Raw genomic sequence first — 26,825 nt, 5'->3', positions numbered from 1 at the left:
ATAGCAAAGCTAGAAAACAAGTAACAAAGCAGTCATTGGGGCTGCTCTGTGGTTAGCAACATCTGGAGAAGATGGCCAAGTGGGAGCATCGTCATTGAAACTTAGGGAAAGAAATCAGTGTAAAGAGTACACAGTTAGCCCTCAGTCTGCAAGAGGTGAGGTTTGCTGGTGAACTTCCAAAAGCCAGGGGGCATCGCTGCAGGAAAGCAAAGCATCAGAGTCCAGCTAGAAACCCTGTCTACTGCCCCAGAGAGAGCTGCAGAAGCTGCTTCTCACACACTGACCTGCAGGACCAGAAGAGATCTGGAGTGGGGGTGGGCAGGAAGAACTAGCAGGAAGGAACCTATACCCTCCTTCCCGTTCTCCTTGCTCCTTCTACTCACAGTACTGCCTGCAACCTGCTGGAGCCAGAAGAGTCTGAGAACTTCATCTTTCAACTCAGGGCAGCTATGCCAACAACCACTCTAGATATATTCTTTTTATTGCATGTTTTCCATTATTTAGTTTCCACTCTTGTACATATGTCACATAATGGTTCTGCTTCTGTTTGTATATTGCTCATTTAGGTTTCAGCACTGTTTTCATTTCATTTCTCCACACAGTAGACTCCATGACATTCTTCATTATTCTCTTCAGCAACACCTCATAAGCCACGCCCCCTTCTTCCTATGATTTTTTTCTCTCTTTCTCTTATCCTATCCTCTATTCTTTTTTAATTTATTTTATGTGCATTGGTGTGAACGTGTCAGATCCACTGGAACTGGAGTTACAGACAGTTCTGAGCTGCCATGTGGGTGCTAAGAATTGAACCTGAGTCCTCTGGAAGAGCATCCAGTGCTCTTAACCACTGAGCCATCTCTACAGCACCTCCTCTAGTCTTTTTACATCTTAATTACAACTTTCCACAGCTTTAACAAGCTCTGAACAATGTCGGTCCTAACAATATCTAACTTTCCCCTCCTAGCTGCTTTATCAAGTTGATTTTTTCTTTTCAAAGTCAATCTAGTTGACTTCTCCTTATTCTTTACCAACCATTCTACTTCTAATATTATTAACTGAAATTCAAATATACTTATGTTATCCTTGGTTGTTTATCCTCCAATAGTTATTGAAGTGAAAAGGGGAAGCTACGTGAATTGACTAATGCAACATTTATATAGTGGAAATATCCAGGAGCTATGGCTGTTTTCACAGTTAATAACCTACTCAGGGAACAGTCTAGAGTTTAAACGAGACACTCCAAACAGCTATTTCCTACACCTCAATTCTATGAAATCCAAGTACCACTTAAACATTGCAAATATTTAAACTGAAAAAACACAGCTGCTTTAAAAATAAACCAAGCAACAAAATAAGACAGATATGTAAATTATAACATAGTAACATAAGAAATATGAAAATTAAGACAATGTAACTTCTACAAAAAACATCATGAACTTTCCAATAATGGCCATCAAATGAGGGTGAGCTATGCAATCCCAAATAGAGAACTCAAAATAATGATTTTAAGTATTTTCAAAGACACAAACCAACAGTTCTTGAAACAGTTCTTTGAATGAATTGTTAATGACTGGTATGAAAGAGAAATTCAAACAAGGAGATAGGAAAATGGTGTGAAATGCTGAAAATAAAATCATAGTCAAATTAAAAAAAAAAAAAAAACTCTGTGGAAAGTCTCAGAAAAGTTCTAGAACCAGGAGTGGACAGAATATCTAAAATTGAAGGAAGAGAAATTGGAATAATCAAACAAGGACAATGATAAATTAGTGATAAGGTAAAACCAGTAATTCCAATGCACTCTGAAAAGGCCCAACTCTGTGGGTTATAAGCACAGAACAAGAATCTCATTCTAAGGGCATAGAAAACATTTTCAAAAGAATTATAGCAGAATAATTCCCAGAACTAGAAAAAGAGATGCCAATTCAGATATAGGAGTCATTTAGGCACCATACAAACAGACCATAAAAAAACCTTCTTGTTTTATTATAATTAAGAACACTAAATACTTAGGACAAAGGAAAATCATTGAAAGCAGTGAGAGAGAAACACCATGTCTTATATAAAAACAGGCCCATTAGAATAGCAACAAATATTCTACTGAAACTTTAAAAGCCCAGAGAGCTTGAAATATTTCAAGTCCTAAAAGACAAAAACTACCAACAAAGAAAACTATACTCAGCAAAGCTATCTGTCATCAAAGAAAATTTAAAACTTTCAACAATAAGAAATAGACTAAAGGAATTTATGGTCACTAAGCCGATTTTACAGAAAATATTTTTTTAAAAAAAATGTACATCTCCACAAAAGACAAACACTAAATACTACCTTAATGACACACCTTGAAGTTCTGCAAGAACAAGAGCAAACCAGACCCTAAGTGAGTAGATGTTAAGAAATCATTAAGATCAGGGCAAAAGTTAATGAATAGAAACAAAGAACAACAACAACAGAAATAGAAAAAAAAAAAAAAAACCACCGAGTTGGTTCTTTAAAAATATAAACAAAATAGATGGTCAAATTAACTAAGAGGATCCAAATTTAAAAAATCAGAGGCAAAAAGCGTAACATTACAATAGATACTAAATAACTGAAGAAAACCATTAGATCTTACTTTAAAATATATATTCCACTGTGATGCTTGAATAAGAATGGCCCCCATAGGCTCATATATTTAAATGCTTAGTCATCAGGGAGTGGCACTACATGAAAGGAATTAAGATGTGTGGCCTTGTGGGGTAGGTAGTGTGGCTTTGTTGGAAGAAATGTATCACTGGGGGTGGGCTTTGAGGTTTTTACAAACCCAAGGCAAATGCAGAGCCTCTCTCTTCTTGCTGCCTATGAACCCAGATGGGATGTAGAACTTTCAATGTCATGTCTGCCTGTGTGCCTTCTTGCTTCCTACCATGACAACAATGAACTAAACCTCTGAAACTGTAAGCAAGTCCCCATTAAATGCTTTCCTTTATAAGAGTTGCTATGGTCGGGGCTGGAGAGATGGCCCAGAGGTTAAGAGCACTGCTTGCTCTTCCAAAGGTCTTGAGTTCAATTCCCAACAACCACACTGTGGCTCACAACCATCTGTAATGAGATCTGGCGCCCTCTTCTGGCCTGCAGGGATATGTGCAGACAGAATACTGTATACATAATAATAACTCTTAAAAAAAAAAGATTAAAAAAAAGGGTTGCTATGGTCATGCTGTCTCTGCATAGCATAGAACACTGACTAAGACATCCACTAACTTAGAAAATCTAAAAGACATATATGAATGTTTAGATGCATATGTTCTATGAAAATTAAACCACATGAGATAGTTTAAACAGATCTATAACAAGCAGTTCCAATACAGTAGTAATCAAAACTCTCCCATCTAAGAAAGTCCAAACCTAGATGGATTCACCAACCTTCAAAGAATAACAAACATCAGTGTTTTTCAAACAGTCCCATAAAATATGCAAGGGAAGAATATTACTCTTGGTCAATCTAGAATTACCGGGATACCTAAACCATACAATGCCACAACAAAGTAAGAAAATTACACAGCATGAGCATTCAAGAACAGTAACCATAAAGTCCTCTCTCTAGATGCAGAAGAAAGAAAAAAAACTTTGATAAAATCCAACATCCCTTATTTTAAAAGTCCTGAAGAAATTCAGAATAGAAGAAATATATACCAAAATAAAAAAGTTATACATAACAAATCCATAATTGGTATTATATTAAGTAGGGAAATCATTTCTGTTAGAATTAGGGGCAAGGCAAGAGGATATCCCATTACTTCCCTTCTTCTTCGATACAGAACTAGCAGCCTGAGCTGTGGGTGGAAGGCTGTTAGAATGAAGGCAGTCAAATGGTGAAAGATGTCAGAGGACAGCCTGTGCTCATGATTAAGAAGAGCAGATGCCGTCAAAAGGTTCATACTGTGCAAAGCAAATGTGTAGTCTTTATAGAGAAAAAACACAAACAGCAAAACCCCAAAATTTATATTTGAAAAACCAACAAAATAACAAGGCAGCAAAGGGGACAGAGAGATGGCTCAGAGGTTAAGAGCATTTGTTGCTTCTTCAAATGGCAAGGGTTCAGTACACAGCACTCACATGGCAGCTTACAACCACTTAGAACTCCAGTCCCAGGGCATCTGATGCTCTCTTTGGCCTCACTGAGCTCCTGAGTTGTGAGATATTCAGTCACACTGTGAAACCCAAATGTGTGTTTGTGATAATTAAATAAAATCAACCTTGGATCAAGAGGCCACGTTAGCAACTAGTTGACAGAAAGTAATCATAGAGAGTCAGAGGGTGTCTGGAAGATGATAGATGCACAGGAAGTAGTAGGAAGGACTTTGAAGGGTGTGGGGTTTTTTGTTTTCATTTGTTTTGTTTGTTTTTGGTCTGGCAGAGCGGAAAAATAGTCTCTTTCATAGACGGCAAAGAGAGGTCAGCCAGTTGCTGTTCAATTTCTCTGAGCTAGTAGGTTTTCACCCTCGTCTCTGACTTCCAAGTCTTAATGGTAAATAGAATGATAGAGATAAAGTAAAAGCTACATTTGCTGGGTGTGACACAGCTAGTGCCTGTGGGAACAGAATCCCCAGCAGGTCACAACCTGAGCAGCAGGGCCACTGCCAGAGAATCAGCTTTGGAGACACAAGTATTGGCTGAAACAGCAGTAGATTAAAATGCAGCCTCTATGACAGTGAAGAAACAATACTCCTGCACCCATAGAGTGCACATATGCCCATATACTCACACAGGCTCACACATATATTAATCAATTAATTGACAGCAAAGAAAAACTGAGCAAAAACAAAATGCAGGAGTCCTTATAATTTCTATCTATACTGCAAAATTATAGTGATTAAAACAGCACATCATTGACATGAAATAAGAAGTGCAGACCAATCAAATAGAATAGAGTGCTGAGAAGCAGACCCCATGTATACAGCAAACTAATCTGCACAAAGTGCTAAAAATATACATTGGAACAAGGACAGTCTTTTCAGTAAGTGACACTAGGGAAATGGCATATTCACAGTCTGTAGGACTAAACCACAGTCTCACCACATCCCAAATGGGAACTATGGGGAAACACTCATAATATTAGCATGGACAAGGAATTTTTAGATTAGGACCATCCACAATTAAGGTGTGTCTTCTTACATAAAACAAATGATAGCTCATGATGGTGAGAATATGGAATAAGAGGAACACTCATCTATTGCTGGTGGAGTTACAGCTACAAGTCACTATGGAAATCAGTGTAGTGGTTCCTCAAGAAGCTAGGAATAGAGCTACTTCAAGATCTTGGGCATATATCCAAAGGATTCTTCATTTTACCACAAGAGATACTTGCTCATCCATGTTTATTGCTGCTCTATTCACAATAGACAGAAGTTGGAAATATCATAAATGTCCTTCCAACAGAATGCATAAAGAAAATGTGGGACATTTACACAATGCTTATTACCTAGTTGGTAAAAGAAAAATGAAATTTACAGGTAAATGGATGGAGCCAGAAAAAAAAAATCATCCCGAATGAGATAACCCAGACCAAAAAAAGGCAAATGAGGTATGTATTCTTTTATATGTGAATGTTAGATATTAAATCTTCTATCAGGAGGCCATAATCCATATAACCACAGATGTTGGGTATAGAGTAAGGGACTAGAGGGGAAGGAAGAAACTCCTGAAGTAGAAGAAATAGCATATATAGTTATGGAGAAATGGGTAGGGGGTAGGAATTGGAAGATCAAATGGAAAGGGAGGGGTAAGAGCCATCTTAGGGATCATATGGAAACCTAATACAGTAGAAGCTTGCTAATATATATATATATATATATATATATATATATATATATATATATATATATGAAAAAACTTTGAATGGAATCACCAAATAGTAGGGGAGACAAAGGACCAACTAGATATCTTGTATCACCAAGTAAAACCTCCAGTGCCAGGATTAGGCTACATCCAATCAAGTTATTGTTCAAAGAAATCTCATGGAAACTTTCCAAATAACCCAGGCTATTGCCATGAGTATTTGTTGCTCTCCATGAACTAATGGTAAAGTCCTATTGATGAAGACAACGCCTGCATTACTCACCAAACACTGAAAAGTCCAGCAGGTGCCTACCTAGAGTCTTCACCCCTGTTGACAAGTGTTCATGGATTTGAGGCCCACTCCATGAGATGAAACCCACAGTGAACACTGCTCAGATGGCCATGAACCTAAGACTAGATAGGCTTGAGATGGATGTCCATCCACAGAGAGACAGTGAGAGAGAGGAAACAGTGAGAGAGAGAAGAGATGGGGAGTGTGGGTAGAGTGAAGAGGATTAGATAAACCTAGGGGGAAACCAAATACCACTGTTCTGCTAGCAATAAAATGACTCCTAACAACATTCTGCTACACTCATCAATCAGTGTCTCACTCAGCCAATATCAGATCCTCCCATAGAAAATGGGAACAAATACAGAGACTCACAATTATACAATATGCAGAGAGTGAGAGACATTGAAACACTAAGTTCTAAATGCGACGTCTTCATCAAAACCCTCCCCTCAGGGCCCAGGAAGCTGTGTGGAAGAGGAGGCAGAAAGAGTGTAAGATTCAGTGGGGATGGAGGACACCAAGGAAACAGTGTCTTCCAGACTCAACAGGACCAATGCACATATGAACTCACAGACACTGTAGCAGCATGCACAGGTCCAAGACAGATGGGGCCTCAGTACTGAGATGGGAAGTGGACACAGTCTCCCATTCCTAAACTGGAAGCTATCACCAACTGACAACCACTTCCAAAGGAAAAATTCATTTTCTCCAGTGGAGTCTTACTGGATATACAAACCCCACTTAAGGAAGGCCCATGACCAACAATAGAAGGCCAAGACAATCTGAGCTCAGCAGTGCTTTTTGGAAAAATTTTGCTCATAATGCTTTTTTTGTTTTTAACCTAACTTGTCTTTTGCTTATCTATTGTGGTTTCTGATTTTGTGCTTTTATGGGTTTTGTGTGGTTGCATGTGTGTGTCTATGAGTGGATATATGTTTCTCATGTTTTTAGTTTGTTTTCTCCTTCTGTTTGTTTTGTTTTATTCTGTTTTGTTTATTTATTGGCCTGTTTGTTTTCTAAAGAGAGAGAGAAAGAAGGCATGGAGTTGGCTGTGTGGTGAGATGGAGAGGATCTGGAAGGAGATAAGGGAGGGGAAATCATGATCAGAATATACTGTATGAAAAATTATTTTCAATTAAAAAAAATCCTCAATCTGGGATGGGCATAGAGCATTGGTAGAGACCTTTCTTAGGGTCAGGTCTGAATACTATAACAAAATCTGTGTCATGGTAGCATAAGAATGTATGTTACTGATTCATGGGCTTCACTATCCCTGTGTGGCCCCTAGGCCACATTGCTCTTCCTGACATAGGATTTAGAAACATGGAGATAATGTGAGGACAGAGCCTTGTGCAGCCTGACCTGAGCACAGTTCACCACACACAGTTGGACAGTTTTGTAGGATGGGGGCTATCCTTGGCACTTAGATCCAACAATCCCAGTGTGATGGCAAATTCCCAGTCTGGCACTGCAGCACTGTCCATACAGAGGAAGTTAGAGCAAGTGCAGTGAGTCAGTTCTACACCCCACAAGAGCATGGTACTTTATCAAGCTGCCAACACACCAGCCAGGGAGGGCTTAAGCTCCGGAGTGAAATCCAGCTTTCAAAGACAGATCAACATATTGAAACTATCTTCCAGTGCTAAGCAGGCATACTGAAGAACGGCTCTTACTTGGAGCACTGTCCCATCCGGCTTCACCAGGGTCATTTCTTCACTGGTAGGTAGTGGCCAGCCAGAGGCTTTGCAGATGGGGTTAAATTTTCCACTGTTTACTTCTATGTGATCTGGCAAATCCTCTATCTGTGGAGTCATCCTTGGCCTGCCTAAATTAAAATATATATATATTAGAACCATGCAGTCCAATCTTCAACTAACAGCAATAGCTGCTCTAACGGCACTCACTGTAGCTGAGTTCATCTTGACAAGACTTACAGTCACCTGGGAGATGGCTCTCTGAGCCTGTCTGCAGGAGATCATCTTGAATAGGCTGAGGCGGGAAGACACACTAACTCTGAGTGGTACAGTCCCTGCTGAGGATCCTGAACTGGGGAAATCAAACCGAGAACTATCATTCATCACTCACTATGTCTTGACTCTGGGTTCCATGTCACCCCCCAACTCCCCTCAGCTCCTGCTGCCTTGGCCACCATGATGCGGACATACCTTGAACTTTGAGCCAACCTAAAACCTTTTTTCTCTTAAATTGCTTTTGTCCGAATATTTTATCATAGCAGTGGGGGAAAAAACGAAGACTCTATTTGAGAGCTTTACAACTATTTTGTTTTATCATTGCATAGTGATCTTGAGGGCACATTTGTCATCTCCACTCTACAGAAGGAGGAACTTGACCTCAGAACCTAGGCTCAATCAAGCTCAGGTCTTCCTGAAGCCAAAAGGCAGTCTTTTTCCATGGTGCTGTGCTCCCTCAGTTGTGGTGGTATTGTGTTCCCCCAAAATATTGTGCACCCTAATAAACTTATCTGGGGTCAGAGAACAGAACAGCCACTAGATACAGAGGCTAGAAAATGGTGGCACTCACACCTTTTATCCTAGCATTCCAGAGGCAGAAATCCCTCTGGATCTCTGTGAGTTCAAGGCCGTTAATCCCAAGAAGTGAGCCTTTAATCCCAGGGAGTGAGGGCAGAAAGCAGAAAGGTATATAAGGCATGAAAACCAGGAACTAAGGCTGGTTAAGCATTCAGGCTTTCGAGAAGCAGTTCAGCTGAGATTCATTTGGATAAGGACTCAGAGGCTTCCAGTCTGAGGAAACAGGATCAGCTGAGGAACTGGCGAGGTGAGGTAGCTGTGGCTTGTTCTGCTTCTCTGATCTTCCAGCGTTCACCCCAATAACTGGACTCAGGTTTGATTTTATTAATAAGTACCTTTAAGATTCATGCTACACTCAGTGGACTTGGAAGAAGAGGAAGAGTCTCAATATTAAAATGGTCATTGTAGCCACACATTCCCCCAGACCTAGCTTTCAGTACCCATCTTGCTTTTTAAAGTGTACCATTACAAAGTAAATAAATACATAAATAAATAGTTTCTCAGCTCAGGAGAGTGCCTCATAATGGTGCTGGTCAACAATATGATCCTCAATGTAGAAGTATGAGGGCTCTTTCATTGTTTGGGAAGTCTGTAAGTGACGTGTAAATAATAAGAAAAGAGTGATTTAAATTATACACAATCACAAAAGTGACATGAGATAAACTCCCCCAAAGTAATCTCTAGCCAGTCAAATAAAAACCGGTGCTGCCAATATTGAATGAGGAAAACAGTTCCCTGGTATTAACAAAAGCAATGATATCAGGACCCCATGTGTCTACTACCTGCATCATGGAAAATTAATTAACTTTTAATTAAAGTATAGGGTCTTTGACAAAAAAAACTCTAATATCTTAATTAAGTACAGATGTGGATAATATTATTGGATTCTAGTTTAAGTGTGTCCCCCAAAGTTGTGTGTCATGGTAATTTGACCTTTAGTGATATTATTTAAAAGGTAGTAAAAGCTTTTTCGTAGGTGAGACCTCTATGCAAGGCGACCAGGTCACTGGGGTCATTTTCTCAGGCAGGAGCACAGCTAGTTCACTCAAAAGTAGATTAACATAAAAAGAGTAACCTGGGTCCTTGAAGTTCTCTGGCTTCCTGTTGTATCATGTGACCTCACTTGCGGGCAATCTTACTGACTTTCTTGGATATTTTGCTACAAGGACAAAAAGCCAAGCCAGCTAGCAGCCTTACTCTGTACAAAGATTGAATTTAAAAATGTATCTCTATCTAAATCACATTTACACTAGTAAAATGTGTTACATGCTTTTTATTTCTAATGTTTTTATGTGTGTGGGTGTTTTGACTGCACATATGTCTATGTCTGTGGAGGCCAAGAGTACATTTGGGTCCCTTGGAGCTCAAGTGGTTGTGAGCTCCCATGCGGGTGCTGGGAACTGAATGTGGGTCCTCTGGAAGAGCAGCCAGTGTTCTTATCTGCTGAACCATTTCTCCAGCCCCTCATCTCTAATTTTTCACAAGCCATAAAAGCATGTTTCTTCAAATATTACAAAATTACATTTGGGCATGAATTAGCAAACTTTTTCTATAAAGAGGACAAACATTTTCAGTTGTATAAGCTATGCTCTCTATGGTTAACTCAAAACTTACCAAAGAGCAGAGAAGCAGCCACAGTCTGCACCTTCTAAGTGAATGGCTATAGCTGCACTTAGGTGAAATTTACAGATGGCAGGCAGGGAAAGGAAATGAAACACCTCAAAAAAGCCTTGGTAAGCGAGTGAAGCATTTCCTTCATCCTCACTCCTTTCCAACTATTCTTTGTCCAAGTTCCCCCACAAAGTAATTGTTCCCCTGTTATTCAGATCCATGACAAGTCTGGTCCTTCAGAAGTGGATCAGAACAGTCAGCTGAAGATCTCAGCAGGCTTTTGATTTATTCAGAGTAGAGAGAAACAAAGGTAGTATGAGGATTCTGTGTTGGTTTGAATTAGAATGAAGCCCATGGATTTAGGAGTTTAAGTTTATTTAGTCCCCAGTTGGTGGAACTGTTTGAGAAGGATTAAGCAATATGGCCTTGTTGGAAGAGATGAGTCACTAGGGATGGTTTTGAAGTTTTAAAAGCCTCTGGGCCATCTTCAGTGTGTATTCTGATTCCTACTTGTTCTCTCTCTTTCTCTCTGGCTGTCTCTTTCCCCGTGTGTGTGTGTGTGTGTGTGTGTGTGTGTGTGTGTGTGTGTGTGTGTAAGAAATAGTTAGAGGATGTCAGGATGCCAGGGCAAGAATTACACCAGCAGGCTTTCCTCAAATATGCTGAACATGACCCTGACCACAGTGTTACCTTGCTTTACCTTCTTTCTCACACTGTAGCCCTTGCCATCCTTGAGAGCAGAGGCAGCCTTGGAACCGATCACACCTCTCAGCATTGCTGCACCGGCACCTGAGTTTACAGTCTGGCCCATAGTAACCAGGTGGGCATGCTGGAAACAAAGACGGCATAAAGCAATGTTAGTAGAGAGGAAGAAAGGCAACTAAGCCTCTCAGTGGCTAGCTTTGATGTCCTTCCACACTATCAACTTTGCTGACTTATATACAGTAGTGTGTCATTTGTGAGCTTTACTGAGATTTAAAGGCTAAGCAAATTTGCTTCTAGAGAATTCAGTAATTTTCTACCAGGACACACTTCTAAATACAATATTCAGAAAATGATTACATGAAATCACCAGAGAAGGTATGTGGGGCAGAGGAAACCAGGGGACTTCTAAAGGAGAATTGAAATTTAGAAGATGGGAATAGTGTATTTTTCAGCTTTTTGCTTAAGTGTTGGGAACAATTAACACCATGTAAGAGGATAAAACACACACACAAAAAAAATCTGTTGTTTCATTGGCTTGACAAATTGAAGGAGAGTTAGAGAAATCAGTAGCTGAAGAGAGAAGGGAAATCAGAACTAGTGACTTGGAAAGAGAAAGAAAACTTAGCTTTGGCTAACCCTTGAACCACACATGCTCAGGATACTGGGAGAAGCCCAGATAAAGATGAAAGAACAGAATAGAGTTTGACCTGATGACTAAGAGTCACAGCCTGTAGCTTGAGTCCTACCAAGTTAGTTGCCTACTAAAATAACAAAGTGAGCATACCCCCTAAGGGACATATTATGCTTTAGAATCCCCTCAGTGTAATATTAGGTGCTCATGGTAACATTTCAAATTACTCAATATAAGAAGCAATAGAGAACTGTGTTCAATTTTTTAAAAAAGAAAAACTCAATAGCAACTAACTGCAAGGAACTAATATTAGAAAGAGAAGACACGATTTTCAAATCAAGTATAAATAATTATGTTCAGTGAGGTCAAAGATAGTACATCCACAGTAATGAGAAATTTCAGCAGAGAAATATAAAAATACCCCACTCCACCCCCAGAAAAAATCTACAATGGGAAAACCACAGTGATTATTAATCTCACCTGTCAATTTGATGGGTAATGAGCCACTCTGGGCATGCCTGTGAGGGGATGTGTTAATAAGGTTAACTGAAGGACAAAGACCTGCCAACTGTGGCTGGCCCTATCCTAGGAGCTGGGATCCAGGGCTACATAAAAAGGAGTCAGTGAGCTGAGCAAAGGCATCATGACTGTCTGCCGTCTGACTGTGGATGCCATATGACCTGCTGCTTCAAGCTCCTGCTAACTTGATGGCCCCACCATATGCAATGTACTCTTGAATTATAAGCCAGAACAAACCCTTTACTTCTTCAGCTGCTTTTCTTAGGGTATTTTTTCTAAACAGCTATAGAAAAGCAACTAAGACAATTCCTGTATCTAAAATACAAGAAATGCTGTGTGAACTCAGAAACAGTGGAGACAGAAAAAGTCTGAAGCTATACCCACAGACATTCAACCTGAAGTAAAGGAAGAAAGGGATGGAAGCAATGCCCTCATGATGGGCAATGTCGCTCTGTATGCTGTGAATGTGTTGCTCTGATTGGCTTATAAATAAAATGCTGACTGGCCAGTAGCCAGGCAAGAAGTATAGGTGGGATAAGCAGACAAGGAGAATTCTGGGAAGAGGAAGGTTGTGTCAGGAGTCGCCAGCCAGACACAGAGGAAGCAAGACGACAAGGCAGAACTGAGAAAAGGTACCAAGTCATGTGGCTAAACATAAGTAAGAATTATGGGTTAATTTAAGTGTAAGAGCTAGTCAGTAATAAGTCTGAGCTAATGGCTGAGCAGTTAATAATTAATATAAGCCTCTGTGTGATTATTTTATAAAAGGCTGTAGGACTGTGGGTGACAGATTTGTCCCAACCGTGGGCCAGGCAGGACACAGAAAAACTTCCAACTACACCCTTGGAACAATATTGTAAGGTGAAATACCTTAGTGTGGAAAGAACACCATAGAAAAGATATTGCAGAAACTGCTTTAGGACTGGTTTCAGTGGTTCTCAGTCTTCCTGATGCTGCCACCTTTTAATACAGTTTCTCATGCTGTGGTGTCTCCCAACCATAAGATTATTTCATTGCTACTTCATAACTGTAACTTTGGTACTGTTATGAATTGTAATGTACACATGTGATATGTAGGATATCTGATATGTGACCTCCAGAAGGGGTCATGACCCACAGGTTGAGAACCACTAGTTGAGCTCTCAGTGGGCAAAGGCACTTGCTGCTGAGACTGACAACCTGAATTCAACCCCTGGGGCCTACATGGTGAAAAGAGAGAAGTGACTCTTGGAAGTCATCCTCTGAAGTCCACATGTAGGCATGCCCACATTCACACACACACACACACACACACACACACACACACACACACACACACACACACACACACACACACACACACACACGCAAAATCAATAACTTTTAAAAACAGAAATAGTGCTTTAGATTTCTGCCAATCTGTTGACATTTGCACATCTGATAATTCAGGAAACACCAAACAGGGCAAATATAGAGAAAGATATCTGTTAAACTACTAAAAACTACAAATAAGAGAATTTCTGATGATATTATCTTTCTTTCCTTGTCCCTTATTTTCTCCTAACGACAGAGTATTTCTGCCATTCAATATACTTCTGAACTTTGCAAAGCTCCTTCAAGTGGCGCAGGAACTGTACCTTTCCTGTAAGGACTACTGAACTTCTGAACTTCCTTGGACAACATTCTGTGGTGATACTTTATTTGTGCTGAAATATGATACTTTATTTGTATGTTAATAAATAAAGTTTGCCTGGAGATCAGGCGGTAGTAGCCCATGCCCTTAATATGATTACATGGCAGGCAGAGTCTCTGTGTGGTTAAGGACACAGCCAAGCATGGTGACAAGTCTTTAATCCCAGTACCAACCATAGAGACTTGGAAGTCTATAGACAAGCAGTGACGAGGAAGTTATGTGGCTGGGTTTAGAGCCAATGAGAAGGCAGAACAGGAAAGCAGTAAAAACACAGGTTACACAGGAAGAAGCTCCTTCTATGGAAGCTACTGCTGGAGGTAAGCTAAGGCTAGTCGTGGCTATTGCTCTGATCTCTTCGTCTATTACCTCTGTATTTGGCTCTGTGTTTCTATTTAATAAGACTGTTTGGAAATTCGTCTACGGTGCTCTAACAATGTTAGATGATGAGTGGCTTCTATTGATGAGCTCCTCTTATTTCAGTCAACTATAGCATTACTTTTACTTGAAAACTAATTTTTTTTTTCTGGTGGATAGTTTTAACTTGACAACATGTTCAAGGAACCAAGAGGCAACTTGCATTTTCAGCTCGATCAATATAATCTCATTAAAGTTCCAATGGAACAAAAGAACCTGGGTTGACACTTCTTAGTACATGAAAACATGTTTGATAATACTGGTGGTCAGGCAAAGGGGAGGGATGCAGCCTGACATGCACATAGCTCTGGTGTCATCACTGGCAACCCATAGTCAACTTCAAGGAAACACAAATTAAAAACTCAATGAGACATCATCTTGCATCTGTTAAAATGGCTATTATTGATATGACCAAAGACAGCAAATGTGGGTGAGTATAAAGAACAGAACACTCGGGCTGGAGAGATGGCTCAGAGATTAAGTGCACCGTCTGTTCTTCCAGAGGTCCTGAGTTCAATTCCCAGCAACCATATGGTGGCTCACAACCATCTGTAATGAGATCTGGCACCCTCTTCTGTGCACATAATAAATAAATAAATCTTTAAAAAAGAAAGAACAGAACACTCACACACTGTTCACGGGCATGTAACTATTAAAAAAAATGTAGACGTTCCCTAAAAACACAAGCAAATGCACATTATTTAAGTTGAATAAACCAGACAGAGAAGGACAGATATTTTACACTCTCTCTTATGGATGGAATCTCAAGAAACAGAAGCATGGGACAGTTGTTTACAGGGATTAGTGGGAAATTTGGGGAGATGTTAGTCAAGGGTACAAAGTTTCAGTTGTGCTGTTTAAGTACTTTCTTAAAGGTGTAGTGTTTTAAGTACAGGCAGGTATACAGCACTGTGTACTTTAACTTTGGTGAGCATATAACTCAAGCATATTCTCATACACACAAAGAAAAATCTGAGATAATGGATGTTAATGAATTTGTCAGTGTTGATCATCAGTTCTTGAGTAAGTTCCATAAAGTGACAGGAGTCAACTTCACTTTTGAACCTTAAATGTTACCTGGATCTGTCCTAAAGCCTGATTTTTATGGCACAAGACAAATAAAATAAAATCTTCCTTAATCTTTTTATTCAAAGCATGGTCGAAAACCCAAACATAACATAGTTGCCTAGAGATCCAATATAAATGCCAGTCTCAGGCCCCAGTCCAGAACCATGCAAGTTACAATCTGTTTTTTAACAAGATCCCTAGGTAACATGCATGAGAAACACCTACTACCAGATCCAGAATCTCACTGTCCAATCTAATGTCTTTTGCTTGAAGATGTCTATGATTTAAATCTCTATATCTAGCCATAAGTAAGTAACCAAGCAATTGATGCATCCTACTCAGTGATGTCAGCTAACTGCGTGGCCTCCATACACCAGCTGCAGCTTCCTCTGTTCCCAGTCTAAGTGGTGCACACCTTCATTGCACTGTAGCCCTCTCCAGCCTGTGGCACAGGAACACCCATAGGGGTCTGGGAGACAGAACACGTAAGACTTGCATCCCTCTGGTCCACTACACCTTTCTTTACACGTCCTGCCAAATGTGTGTGGCTCACAAGCTGTGGGAGGAAAAGACACAAAGTCTGATTCAGAAAGCAAACTGCAACCCCTTCAAATGCTAAACTCTCCTTTTAAAGTTTCTCCTAGAGAGGGAAATTCTAATCTGCATGCTGGCAAGCCTGCCATCATGATCCACTTTCCAGAAAACAAAACCACCTCACAAAGAGGGGCTCGGGGCCATCACTCAGTTTCACAGATTATGAACCTTCACTTTGACTGCAGCACCACAGACTGGTGTTTTCTTATAACTTTCCAGTGGTCTGCAATAAATAACCTTTAGAAAAAGTATCTAGTCCACACAAAGATGGTACCATAGACCTAAGCAAAGCCCTTTAGCCCCTTCTCATCTATGTCCAGATGTAAAAGTCCATTCAGTAATGATGGCTCTTTCAAACTATGGTTTAGTCATCAAGTATATTCACTTACCTTTCTCACATGTCCTCCCCATAAACCCAGGAGGGCAAATGCACTCCCCAGTATCTTCATGGCAGACACCATTGTTCATGCATGTAGTACAGGGCCGGTTACAGTCAGGCCCCCACTTCTGAGTTTCACATCCTTTTGTTAAGAAAAACACGGAGAGGGAATGTAAAGCATATTCACTCAACAAACTGCTATTGAACAACTAATACATGACAGTCATTTTAGTGGGCAATGGGGAATGAAGAGACAATATAGTCTCTGGTCTCTGAAAGCTAATAGTGTAATATGAGGGGAGAGAGTTTAACAGTAAACAATGATAGAAGCAGAGACAAGGAGTACCAAATCCTGCCTTGCCAATAGAAAGGGGCATAAAGGAAGGCACAGTCCAAGACCGAAGCATTTTAAAGACAGATGCATGGCATCTCAACCACTGAGGAACCTGATAATAACCCAAACCTCAGACCCACAACATTGGAATGAAAAACTCTTGTGCCTGGAAGTTGCAGCCAGCAAGCCCACACGTTGACTCTACATGGAGTAGGTGAAGGAGGGCTAAGGCCAAAGAGAAGAAATAGCCAGTTGCATACACTATTTCAGCTGGAAAATATATAAAAAAAAAAAAAAAAAAAGTAAAGCAAAGTACCAAGACAGGCAAAACTCAGCTCAAGGTGGCAAAAGCTTCCTAGATCTTTCCTTGTTACTTCCAATACTTGATTATTTTTTAGGATGTTAGTTAGACTCAAGAATAACTTCAAATATACAGAAAACTCAGGAGCACTGGTATGGTCCTTCATGGTTGAAAATTTAGTTTCACTTTTCTTCTGTAGGGAACTAGTAGCATTGTCCCCAAGCACTAGTCTCGCAGTGCTTGGATACATGCCTGCAGCTGATGTCACCTCCAAACCTCCTTGGCAAGAACTCCTGGCTATCAGTGCTTTCTCTAACATAATCAGGAAGACTATCAACACACACCATTGCTTACAGCCTTCCACTTCATAGATAAAATTACACGATGTCTGAAAGCTAACAGTTATGTTCCTTGGCATACAATAGGAGAAAGAACTCTGCAGAAATAGTGAGAGCCAGGCTACCAGGCACTTACACATGCTAAACATAAGGTCAGATGATGTAAGTGGAACAGGCTCCTCTTGCCAGAAACTGTACTCCCCAGCCTACTATCTGCCTGTAGCCCAGCCTCACCCCCAATTCCAGAAAGGAAGAAAGACTAAAACTCTAGCGGATAACAGGGGTGATCTCTTAGGATGGAGAAGTTGAGTTTGTTGGTAATCAAATAATATTCGCTTATTTGACTAAGCTTTTCTTTTAAGCTTTGTGATTCTGTATTTAAGGAACCATATCTTCATGGCACACAAAGGAAAAAAACCTCTGTTATGAGAAATCTTGTTGAGGAGAAAATTTATACTGACATCTATAAATATCATCAGTGAGGTTCCTACGACAAAATGTTAAAGCATCATCTGCTTTAGTTCACACAGAAGAGATGCCTCATGGCTATGGGAAATGAAAAAATGCCTCCAGCTTCCATTGCTAAACATGAAATTAGTCATATTGGGGAATTATTGTTAAATAGGGAGGTTATAGTCCCACCCGAACTTCTTTTGAATGATTCTAGACAGGAGTACCTCTCAAATAGCTTCATTAAATATGCTAACACAGAGGCATCATCATATACTCCAACCAGAAAACATTATGGAGATCAAAATGGAATCTTTTACTTTATGAGAAAAGGCCAGATAAGCTCCAAATTCTAATCTCTGTTCATGTTTTGACATTTGCAAACAGCTGTGAACTAGACATTGTGACTCAGGTCTATAAGCCTAGCACTTGGGAGTCTGAACTAGAAGACTCTCATGAGACCCTGTCTCACCAAAAAAGAAAAAAAAAGCAAAGATTTAAAACATTTTTCTAGATGACAATGTAATAAATTAAGAAATAAAATTTGGTTCCTATACATGGTTCCTGGTACCCTGTTTCTAAAACCTTCAAAGTGATGAACAACTTTTGATGCTAATGAGACACCTTTGTATGCTAATGAGATGTTATGAGATGACTAATTATGGTGGTGAAGGGGCCCTTAACTAACATTATGATAAGGCTCACCAGAAACACCAAGGCATGACTGGAGAGTTGGGACATTAGACCCACCTGTAATCTCTAGGAAGGGCTAAGGGTTGGTTGAATGTTGGCTAATGATTTGAACAAAATCGAGAGAGTTTCTGGATTAGAAGTTTCCTGGAAAGTGCTACCTATCATGTCCCTGCTCCTTGCCCTGTGTATCTCTGCCCTGTGGCCATAAATCTGCATCCTCTTTAGTATTCTCTATTATAAACCTGAGTCAGTTCCGAGTTCTGGGAGATGATCTAGCAATTCACCAAAACGAAGAAGAGGAGTTTGAGAAACCTTGAGTACATATTCTGGCAGAAGCACAGGGCACGATCTATTGGTGAAATTATTAAGGCCACTCCACGTAGTTAAAAGGGAGGTTTATTTTGTGGGGTAACTCACAAATGAAGGGATAGGTTGTAGGGTCTGGCAAAGGTATGGCGCAGTCCGGCTGTGTTCTCTGGAGAACTCTGCTCGGTCTACCTCCAGCGTCCAGGGTCCCAGAATCAAGAGAGACCTCTCCTCAGGATCCTGGGTCTTCAGCTTCCACCCTCAGGCCTGCCTTGTGGGCATGACCATTACCAAAACCTCAGTGGGGCTTGGAACTTCCAGGCCAAGGCTGGGATGGCTACCCACTACAATGATCTGTGGTTTTTCAACTTGCAAGCAAAATAAGGGCAACAACAGATAACTGAGCCCTTACCTGTGGGATCTGACACCATCTCCAGGAAGAATCACAACAGAGTTAAACTGTGATTCCCAGGTGATAGTTCTGGAGACTTTCTTGGTGACAGTGGAACACACTCACTAGTGCCAGAAATCATGTGTTCAGGTGAGAGTTAAGAGTAGGAAGGCCCTTCTGTTTTTCCCATTCTCAAACAGACATATACCAGTATAATGTCTGGTCCAAGACAACACACCCATTTGTCCCAGATTCTGAGGCCTTGAGTATACCACATTGTATTAGACAAGAACTATCTTAAACAATGAATGCAATTGTTCCTTTACCATCTGGGCTGTCCTGTGTAGTGGAGTACAGGGGAACTGGTTCAGGAAGTAACTGAAAAGCTAGACATCAAAAGCTAAATCCTACAGATCTACTAACATCCTGTCTTGTGCCTTTAATGACTTGTTTATCATGAGCACTGTACAAGAAGCCAGTTTGGGGAACATGGGCAGATTTCTCTTGAATCAAGTTCTAATTATCCTGACTATAAAATACCTTACTTTACTTTATATCTCTTGAGGTGTCTTGTCATGGGACATAAACTATGTGAACCACACTTTTTAGACTTCTTCCATTATATTGTAATGTTGACTTATCTAATTATATACATACCTGCTCTGACTGGGAATTACCCAAGGTTTATTGTGTTATACAATGTCTTTAACACCAACACAATGCTTTTCAATACACTTATCAATACCCTTTATTGAATGAATGAATGAATGAATGAATGAATGAATAAATAAATGAATAAATAAATGAATAAATTCACATAATGCAAAGCAAAATAAATTACCCTCATGAATTAAAGAGCTCCATCATCAGAGGAATGAATGACAGAGACTTAGACCAAAAGGCCTGAGTGATTAATAGCACAGATCACTTGGCATGGCTGAGGGAAATTCAAGGCAAGTCTCTTGCTTTCTATAAATCAATTTCTCCATAAAAATTACTGGTGCTGGCTCCTTCTACCTTGATGATTATACTTGATGATTAAATTATAGGAAGAGGAAAGTTTTCCCTAGTTCTAAGTCTTGCAACTTTCAAAACTAAACACAAAGATCACATTAGAGAGTTAAATGATCTAACATGGGACTTGGAGGAACTAATGTTTACCTAGGAGCCCAGATGACCTAATCCTCCTCAGTGAGACCACCCTCCTCACTGCAACTCCCCTTCTAATGGGGATGGTCCTATGATATTACTATGACTTCTGTTTCCTGGCTCTACTCTCGCCTATGGCTCCCTGGTTCAGGCTGGTAGACATCTAGGCCTACCATGTATTTAGGCCAAGCTAATTCTTTCTACTGGGAATATAAAACCCAGAGGAAAAGCATTGTGGACCTTAACTGTAGGAATAGAAAACTCCTAGATGAAAAGCTTAGCCTAACCCCACTATCTCTGAACCCCACCTTTTCCCTAGAGTCTATCTTTTCTGCAACTTGCTTGTTAGCCTCTGTGTCAAATTCCCAAGAGTCCTTGGTATCCTGCCACCCCATCTCTCCATTTTGTTTATGTAGCACTGTCAGTTTCCATAACTTGCAACTACAAATCCTAACAGCTACACCAGTACAGAATGGTGGCCTCCCCATCACTTACTCCGGACTATCAGCCTGGTGAAGGCCGAGGTGAACAGGTTTCCTCCTATGTACCTGGCCGAGTACACACCAGCATCCTGGGGCTGAGCACGAGGCAGGTGCACTTCTAAAATATCAGGTACTTCATGCCGGGGCACTGAATGGATGAAGGAACCTGGCAAGGGAGAAAAGTGGAAGAAAACAGTTTGTGCTCAAACACTGCTATTTGTTTCTCTTTACCATCAAATAACCTCACAGTCAGGCAACCTCACATCTGACCTGGGGGGACTTGAGACTTTACTTATTATGTCACAGACAGTTATCATTGTAAGCACCTATAGCTTATATGTGTATGCATGGATGTACATGGATATTTGAATCCCTGCCTCCATTTGATCAATTAAATAATCAAACACATTGTCTAAGAGGGCTTCTGTTAGAGATAAACTTTGATAGGTGAATTATAGCATCTTTTTAGACAACTACCATTGAAATTGCAATATGACAATATCTAATGTGTTAGATGTTATCTAATGTCTCATACCACAGAGATGGAAGGGGATGAAACAGACTCACCATTTTTATAAATCACTGCATCTTCTTCTTTAATTAACACTTTTCTGAAAGATATGCTCACATTATCTCCCCTGTCCACAGTCATAGTTAAAGTAGCAGGTAGAAAGGAAGCTTTTAAAAGAGAAAGACAATGAATAAATAAATACATACATACAAAAATGAGTTAACACATTTTTCTCTGAAATGAACAAACACCAAAGTTCAGAGGATGAGACCCAGCACATGCTAAGCATTACCTGGCTTTTCTCATATGAAGAACAATAGTGTATAATAGACCATATGAGCCTTTTAGAGAATCTAATGAAAGGAATGGTCATTTCCTTTTTAAAATACAAATATATACACACAATATACATATGACAATTTTATAATGCACATGACTGGGGAAGTGGAGACTTCATGATGATTGACAACTGCTATTATACTATACCCTGATATTAACTATAAATATTAACTATATTAACTATTAATCTGCTACCTTTCCCCAATCCCTGCCATGTTTACTCAAAGTACAAAAGGATTCTAATGGGATATAAATTTCCTCAGTGTAGAAAAGACAGTAACATTTGCCTACTCGCTTTTCCTTTGCTCTTTTTTACAGGATGGTGATTGCTACTTTAAAAAGAAAAAAAAAAAAATAAGTGTAACTGCTTTAGAGCACTCCAAACAAAGTAGAATGAGTGTAATGCTGCACTTGTTTATGATATAAAGTCTGAGATATTGAAGAGGAAAGACAAGGATAGACACTAATGTCTTATCCTCTACCCTTCCATTAACAAGGAGGAGCTGACTCAGTTGTGGAACTGGCTGGCACTAAGGCGGAATAGGAAGGATTCTGCATATGACTTACAATGCCATCACTTACTGCAAACTCCTGCCTCTGTGTCAGTCTGGGACCCCAACATTGCCTCAGTTGCTTGGCTTACTGAGAAGATGTGAAAGTGTCTAACATTTCTCCAGAAGCAAGTGTCTGAATTCCTTTAATGTACACCATAGTGTTCAGAGACCAACACTCCATGGAATAAGATGGGGATTATCTTTAGGTAGTGTTAAATCAATGCACAAGGACTAACACTGACAGGAGACAAGTGACACATACCACCTTCTTAAAGGGCAAGAGATGATAGAAGTCAACAGAAGACTACACAGAGAACAGGTGAAGACAAAGAAAATCATGGCACACACACACACACACACACACACACACACACACACACACAAAACACAGAATAAAGTGATAGAAGACATACCAAATACATGTAAAAGGCAAAGGATTACAGGATGCATTAAAATAATACATATAACCCGGCACTCTTTTCACAGACTATGTATGAAACTAAATGAACAGACCATCTTGAGAGTAAAGCAATAGGAACATATACACTAAACTAACTAAAAGAAACTAATTTTGCAGTGCCTACATTGGAAAAGTACTTTTAATGCCAAAAAAATGTTTAGGGGATCATGATAGTCTTTTGTGGAGATAAGGAGCCATCTAGTAAAATCTTATTAGGCAATCTCATTCATAAGGCTTGCCCACGTAATAACATCAGTCCTTCAAAAGCCATGAAACAACACCAACAGTAAAAGGAAGAAACTGGCAAGTCTCCAGGCACCAAAAAACTACCACGTAGAAATGCACATGGTTTAAAGAGTATAATTGAAGTCTTCAGAACCCGTGGAACCCTTCCCCAATTATATGAACGTTACAAAGCACACCTCCATAAATAAGAGTTTTCTGGTCAGAATACATCTGAATCGGAAATCAACAGCAGAATATCCTTCACGTGATAGCAAAAATCACAAAATTCCTATAGAATTCCAGCCCAGGACCAAGTCTTGAAATCAGAGAGGCTCTGCTAAGGTCTTACGGTGAGTCAGGTGGTTAGTATCTTAATCTTTGATTTGCCTGTGTCTTTTGCATGAGAACTGGCTTGAGAGACCCTATCAAGTGCTCTGTGTATCTCTAGATACCCTATAATGGCAGGAGATGCCTCTGAACCACACTAAAAAGGCTTTGGTGGTCTGCTTATTTGGGGCTATGTGCAGTGGCTGCTAACAGAATAGTTCCCTGCCAGGTCTCCCCTGTATGGTCAGGAAAGTGAATGCCTTCAATGCACTCGATACCCAGGACAAACATGGAGGGAGCAAGGTAGAGATTAGTATGAGCACTGGAAACAGATGGCCTTGGGCCTGAATCTGTCCTCTGGTACCTACCAAGTAAATTCATCTTGGCAGCTTTCTCATCTATAATTCAGAAATAAAGTCTACCATGAAGGCTGTTATGAATACGAAGCAGTAGAAGCTAAGCCTCAAGGCTCTCATGGTATCAATAAATGACATCACTGCTATGATGAATTTGTGACATTAGTGTGCGTGGCAGGAACTGAAATGGATCACCACGCAGAGAAGGCAGGCAGGGACAGGGAGCATAGGTATAGAGCGGAGGCATCAGAGCGCTCATTCTTATGTTGACAGTTTGCCCACCCTAACACACAAAGTCCTTCCTGGCTGTGAGAGACTCCTGTGAGAACATTTCTGATCATTTCATCTTCGGGGCTTTCTCTGCAGTTTGTTTATATTTTCTCCCCTTTGTGTGGAGATTGTTTAGTTGAGCGTGGGACTTCTCCCTGGGCATTGTATTCGGAAAGGAACTCAGATTGCTCTGTAGGCTCCACTCCAGTGTAGCTTTTTCCCTCTACTCTGTGACTTTTTATTATTTCAGACTTGGTCTGTTAGCTCCCTGTTTTCTTAGGGGCACCTTCACATCAAAGGTCTATGGCCGTCCATCTGCAGGAATGTCTCTGAGCTGGTCATTCTTCGCCAAATACTAGCAAAGGACTTAAATTGCACGCTCGACTTCAGGCTTCCTCTGGTATAGGAGCCTGTTATATAGTCAGTGTGCATTTATCAAAGCCGTGTGACTTGCCTGGATGATAACAACACGCACCATTTAATAACGCTATGGACAAAACACTGTTCTAAACACAGGAATTTATTTTTCATAATATCCCTTTGACATAAGCACTGCCATTGTCCCCATTTTAAAAATGAGGAGACTGAGGTACAGAGAGTTTAAGTAACCTGGCTCAAGATCATACAGCAATTCCAGGAAAGCCAGATTTGTTTTAAATTAGGGAGCTCATGGGTTATAGATTAGTGTTCCTAAGACTTCACAGGCCAACCGCTTCATTTTATACGTGAGATTGCCGAGCCCTGTACTGGAAGATGACATGCACAATATCACCGGATGAGAAAACTGCGAACACACTTCCTTTGTCCACTTTGGGGAAGAGGGAAAGGAGGATGAAAGTGAAGGGCTGCAAGCAAAGGTGTTTCTCCTGAATGAAAATGCTGAGCTCAGCTGGAGTTGTCCATGTTAGTGTTGTTAGGAGTCTGCCTCCCCCAGCTATATGACCACACATGCACAGTTCAGTAGCTAAGTGAGGGGTCTTCCGTCTTCCGTCATCAGAGTGCTGTGATTGCTCCGTGTGCAGCCACATGCACGTGTGCAGGGAAATCCTTAAGAAGCCAGTCACAGACTCCTCTCCCCCTCTGCACGTGTCTTCCACAGGTCACTCTCTTCTGTCCCCCCAACCTCCTCCGAATAAAGCTCTGATAATGGTTTTTTGTTGTTTTTTGTTTTTTGGGGTTTTTTTGTGCCTCATGACCTTTCTCAAGCAGTAACCAGCGCCGCTTTTTTAAAACCAAAACCAAGTGTGAGAGTTGAGATACAGACTCAGGCCACACTCATCTACTGAAGCTCACTTTCCACTGGTCTGCATCCCTGCTCTGATCGCTCTTGCCTAAGATATAGCTGTTACCTCTTCTCTCAACTCCTTCCCCTTATGCCTCACCTGCTCCTACCCATCATCCATCAGTTCTGCACTAGATGCCTACAGGGGCCTTACACACCCCTAGAACTCAGGTTAGGTGGTTGTATGGTGACTCTTTTCCTGTCACAGCTTTGCTCACAGTATATGTCCCCTGCTGTTCCCTTGAGGCTCCAGAAGGGCAGGACCACATCTATCTGTGGTAGCTGCTGGTTTTAATTCTTCTAGGTCCAACACTCACTAGCTAGTGAAGGCCTTGGAATACAGGAATGATGTGCTCTGTGTGTTAATGGGGCCGTAGTAGCCCTCATCATGCACTTGGAAAAGACTAATTTAGATGAAAACATTTGTAAAGTTGCCAGAGGAATGGCAGGCAGGGAAGACTTCTGGAAATAGTCTCCAATATATGACATACTCAGAAATAATTGTAGGAAAAAGACATAAATGTGGCCTGAGGCTGGAAACCCTCAGTAGAGTGCTTGCCTAATGTGCACAAAGCTCTGGGTTCAACCCCCAGTACTGAATAGACCAGACAAGGTAATGTTCACTTGTAATCTCAATACTTGGGGAATGGAACAGAAGGTCAAAGGCACATACTTTGCTGTACACAGACTAAGCTGGAGGCCAGCCTGGTGACATTAAGACCCTGTCTCAAAAAGAAGAATGAATTTGATGCATTTGATTTCAACATTTTTCCTGTTTTTGTTTTTCAATACTCTTAATGTGTTCGTGTTGTTTAGGTACAGATGGGTCCTTTCTATCAGCTTTATCATCACGATTAGGCAGTTTGATGTTCTATGTCAAGTTAGTTCTCAAGTGAAACTTCCTTTTCTTCTCCTGGTTCACTCTGAAATAGATCTTTGGATCTAAAACTGTTTCAAACTTTATCTGTAACTCACTAACCCAAAATGAAACCTCCATTGAGGTTTGAGCAAACTGCTGTTGATTGTTTTAGATTTCATTCATTTAAAAAAAAAAAAAAAAAGTTGGATTGTTGAGGTGTGCAAGCCAATTTAAGCTGTGTTTGGCACATCTCAAATGGATTTTCTGCTTCCTCCCCAGTTGTATGAGTCAGCAGCAGGGAGGAATATATTGCTGCTTGTCCCTATCAAGCTGTGTTCCTAGACAGGGAAGTGAGTTCCCATGATGTGGTGTGTGTGTGTGTGTGTGTGTGTGTGTGTGTGTGTGTGTGTGTGACACACGTGCGTGCAGGTGCACATGTGTGTTCTAGTATGCATGCACATGCACATTTATGGATTAATGTGGAGGCCACAGGACAATTTCTGGAACTGCTCCTCAGGAGTGCCATCTGCTTTTTTTATTGAGACATGGTCTTTCATTCACCTGGAGCTTAACCATTAGGCTTGGCTGGCTGGCTAGCCCTCTTCAGGGTTCCCACTGGCTCTGCCTCCCCAGCTCTGGGATTGCAAGCATGTACTTTTTTTTTTTCCTACAAGAGTTCTGGGGAGCAAATTCAGGTCCTTGTAGTTATGGAAAAGCAGCTGTTTTTTTCTAATTGAGCCATCATCCTAGCCATCCCAAGACGTTTGACTGTCACTAATAGTAGTGGTAGCACAAAGACGTGGCTTTGACTGCCTAGAAGAGGCTCGGATGAGCCCAGCTTCCTGGAAGAGGCACTCTGACCTGTAGCTGCCTTCAAGTTGTGCAGTATACTTCAGGGTCCCTGCATTCCTGAGGTGTGGCTCATGCAGGGGTGGGCTTTGGTGGTA

At 40.6% G+C, this 26,825-nt stretch overlaps 1 protein-coding gene across 2 annotated transcripts in view; it reads right to left on the bottom strand.

The window, feature by feature from the left end:
* The window catches only part of Tek (TEK receptor tyrosine kinase), a 119,843-nt gene that overhangs the window by 44,422 nt on the left and 48,596 nt on the right, over positions 1–26,825 (bottom strand). For both annotated transcript variants that reach the window (XM_036179734.1, XM_036179735.1), the window contains exons 3-8: positions 21,263–21,373; positions 20,709–20,861; positions 16,262–16,393; positions 15,694–15,834; positions 10,970–11,098; positions 7,783–7,934 (exon numbers count right to left, since the gene is read on the bottom strand). In XM_036179734.1, coding sequence (XP_036035627.1) covers positions 7,783–7,934; positions 10,970–11,098; positions 15,694–15,834; positions 16,262–16,393; positions 20,709–20,861; positions 21,263–21,373 — 818 coding nt within the window. The remainder of the gene's footprint in view (positions 1–7,782; positions 7,935–10,969; positions 11,099–15,693; positions 15,835–16,261; positions 16,394–20,708; positions 20,862–21,262; positions 21,374–26,825) is intronic.

This window comes from Onychomys torridus, chromosome 2 (genome assembly GCF_903995425.1).
Source record: "Onychomys torridus chromosome 2, mOncTor1.1, whole genome shotgun sequence".
Classification (NCBI taxonomy): domain Eukaryota; kingdom Metazoa; phylum Chordata; class Mammalia; order Rodentia; family Cricetidae; genus Onychomys; species Onychomys torridus.
Note: the sequence above shows the minus strand (reverse complement) of the source record. Positions and strands in the feature narration are given on the sequence as shown.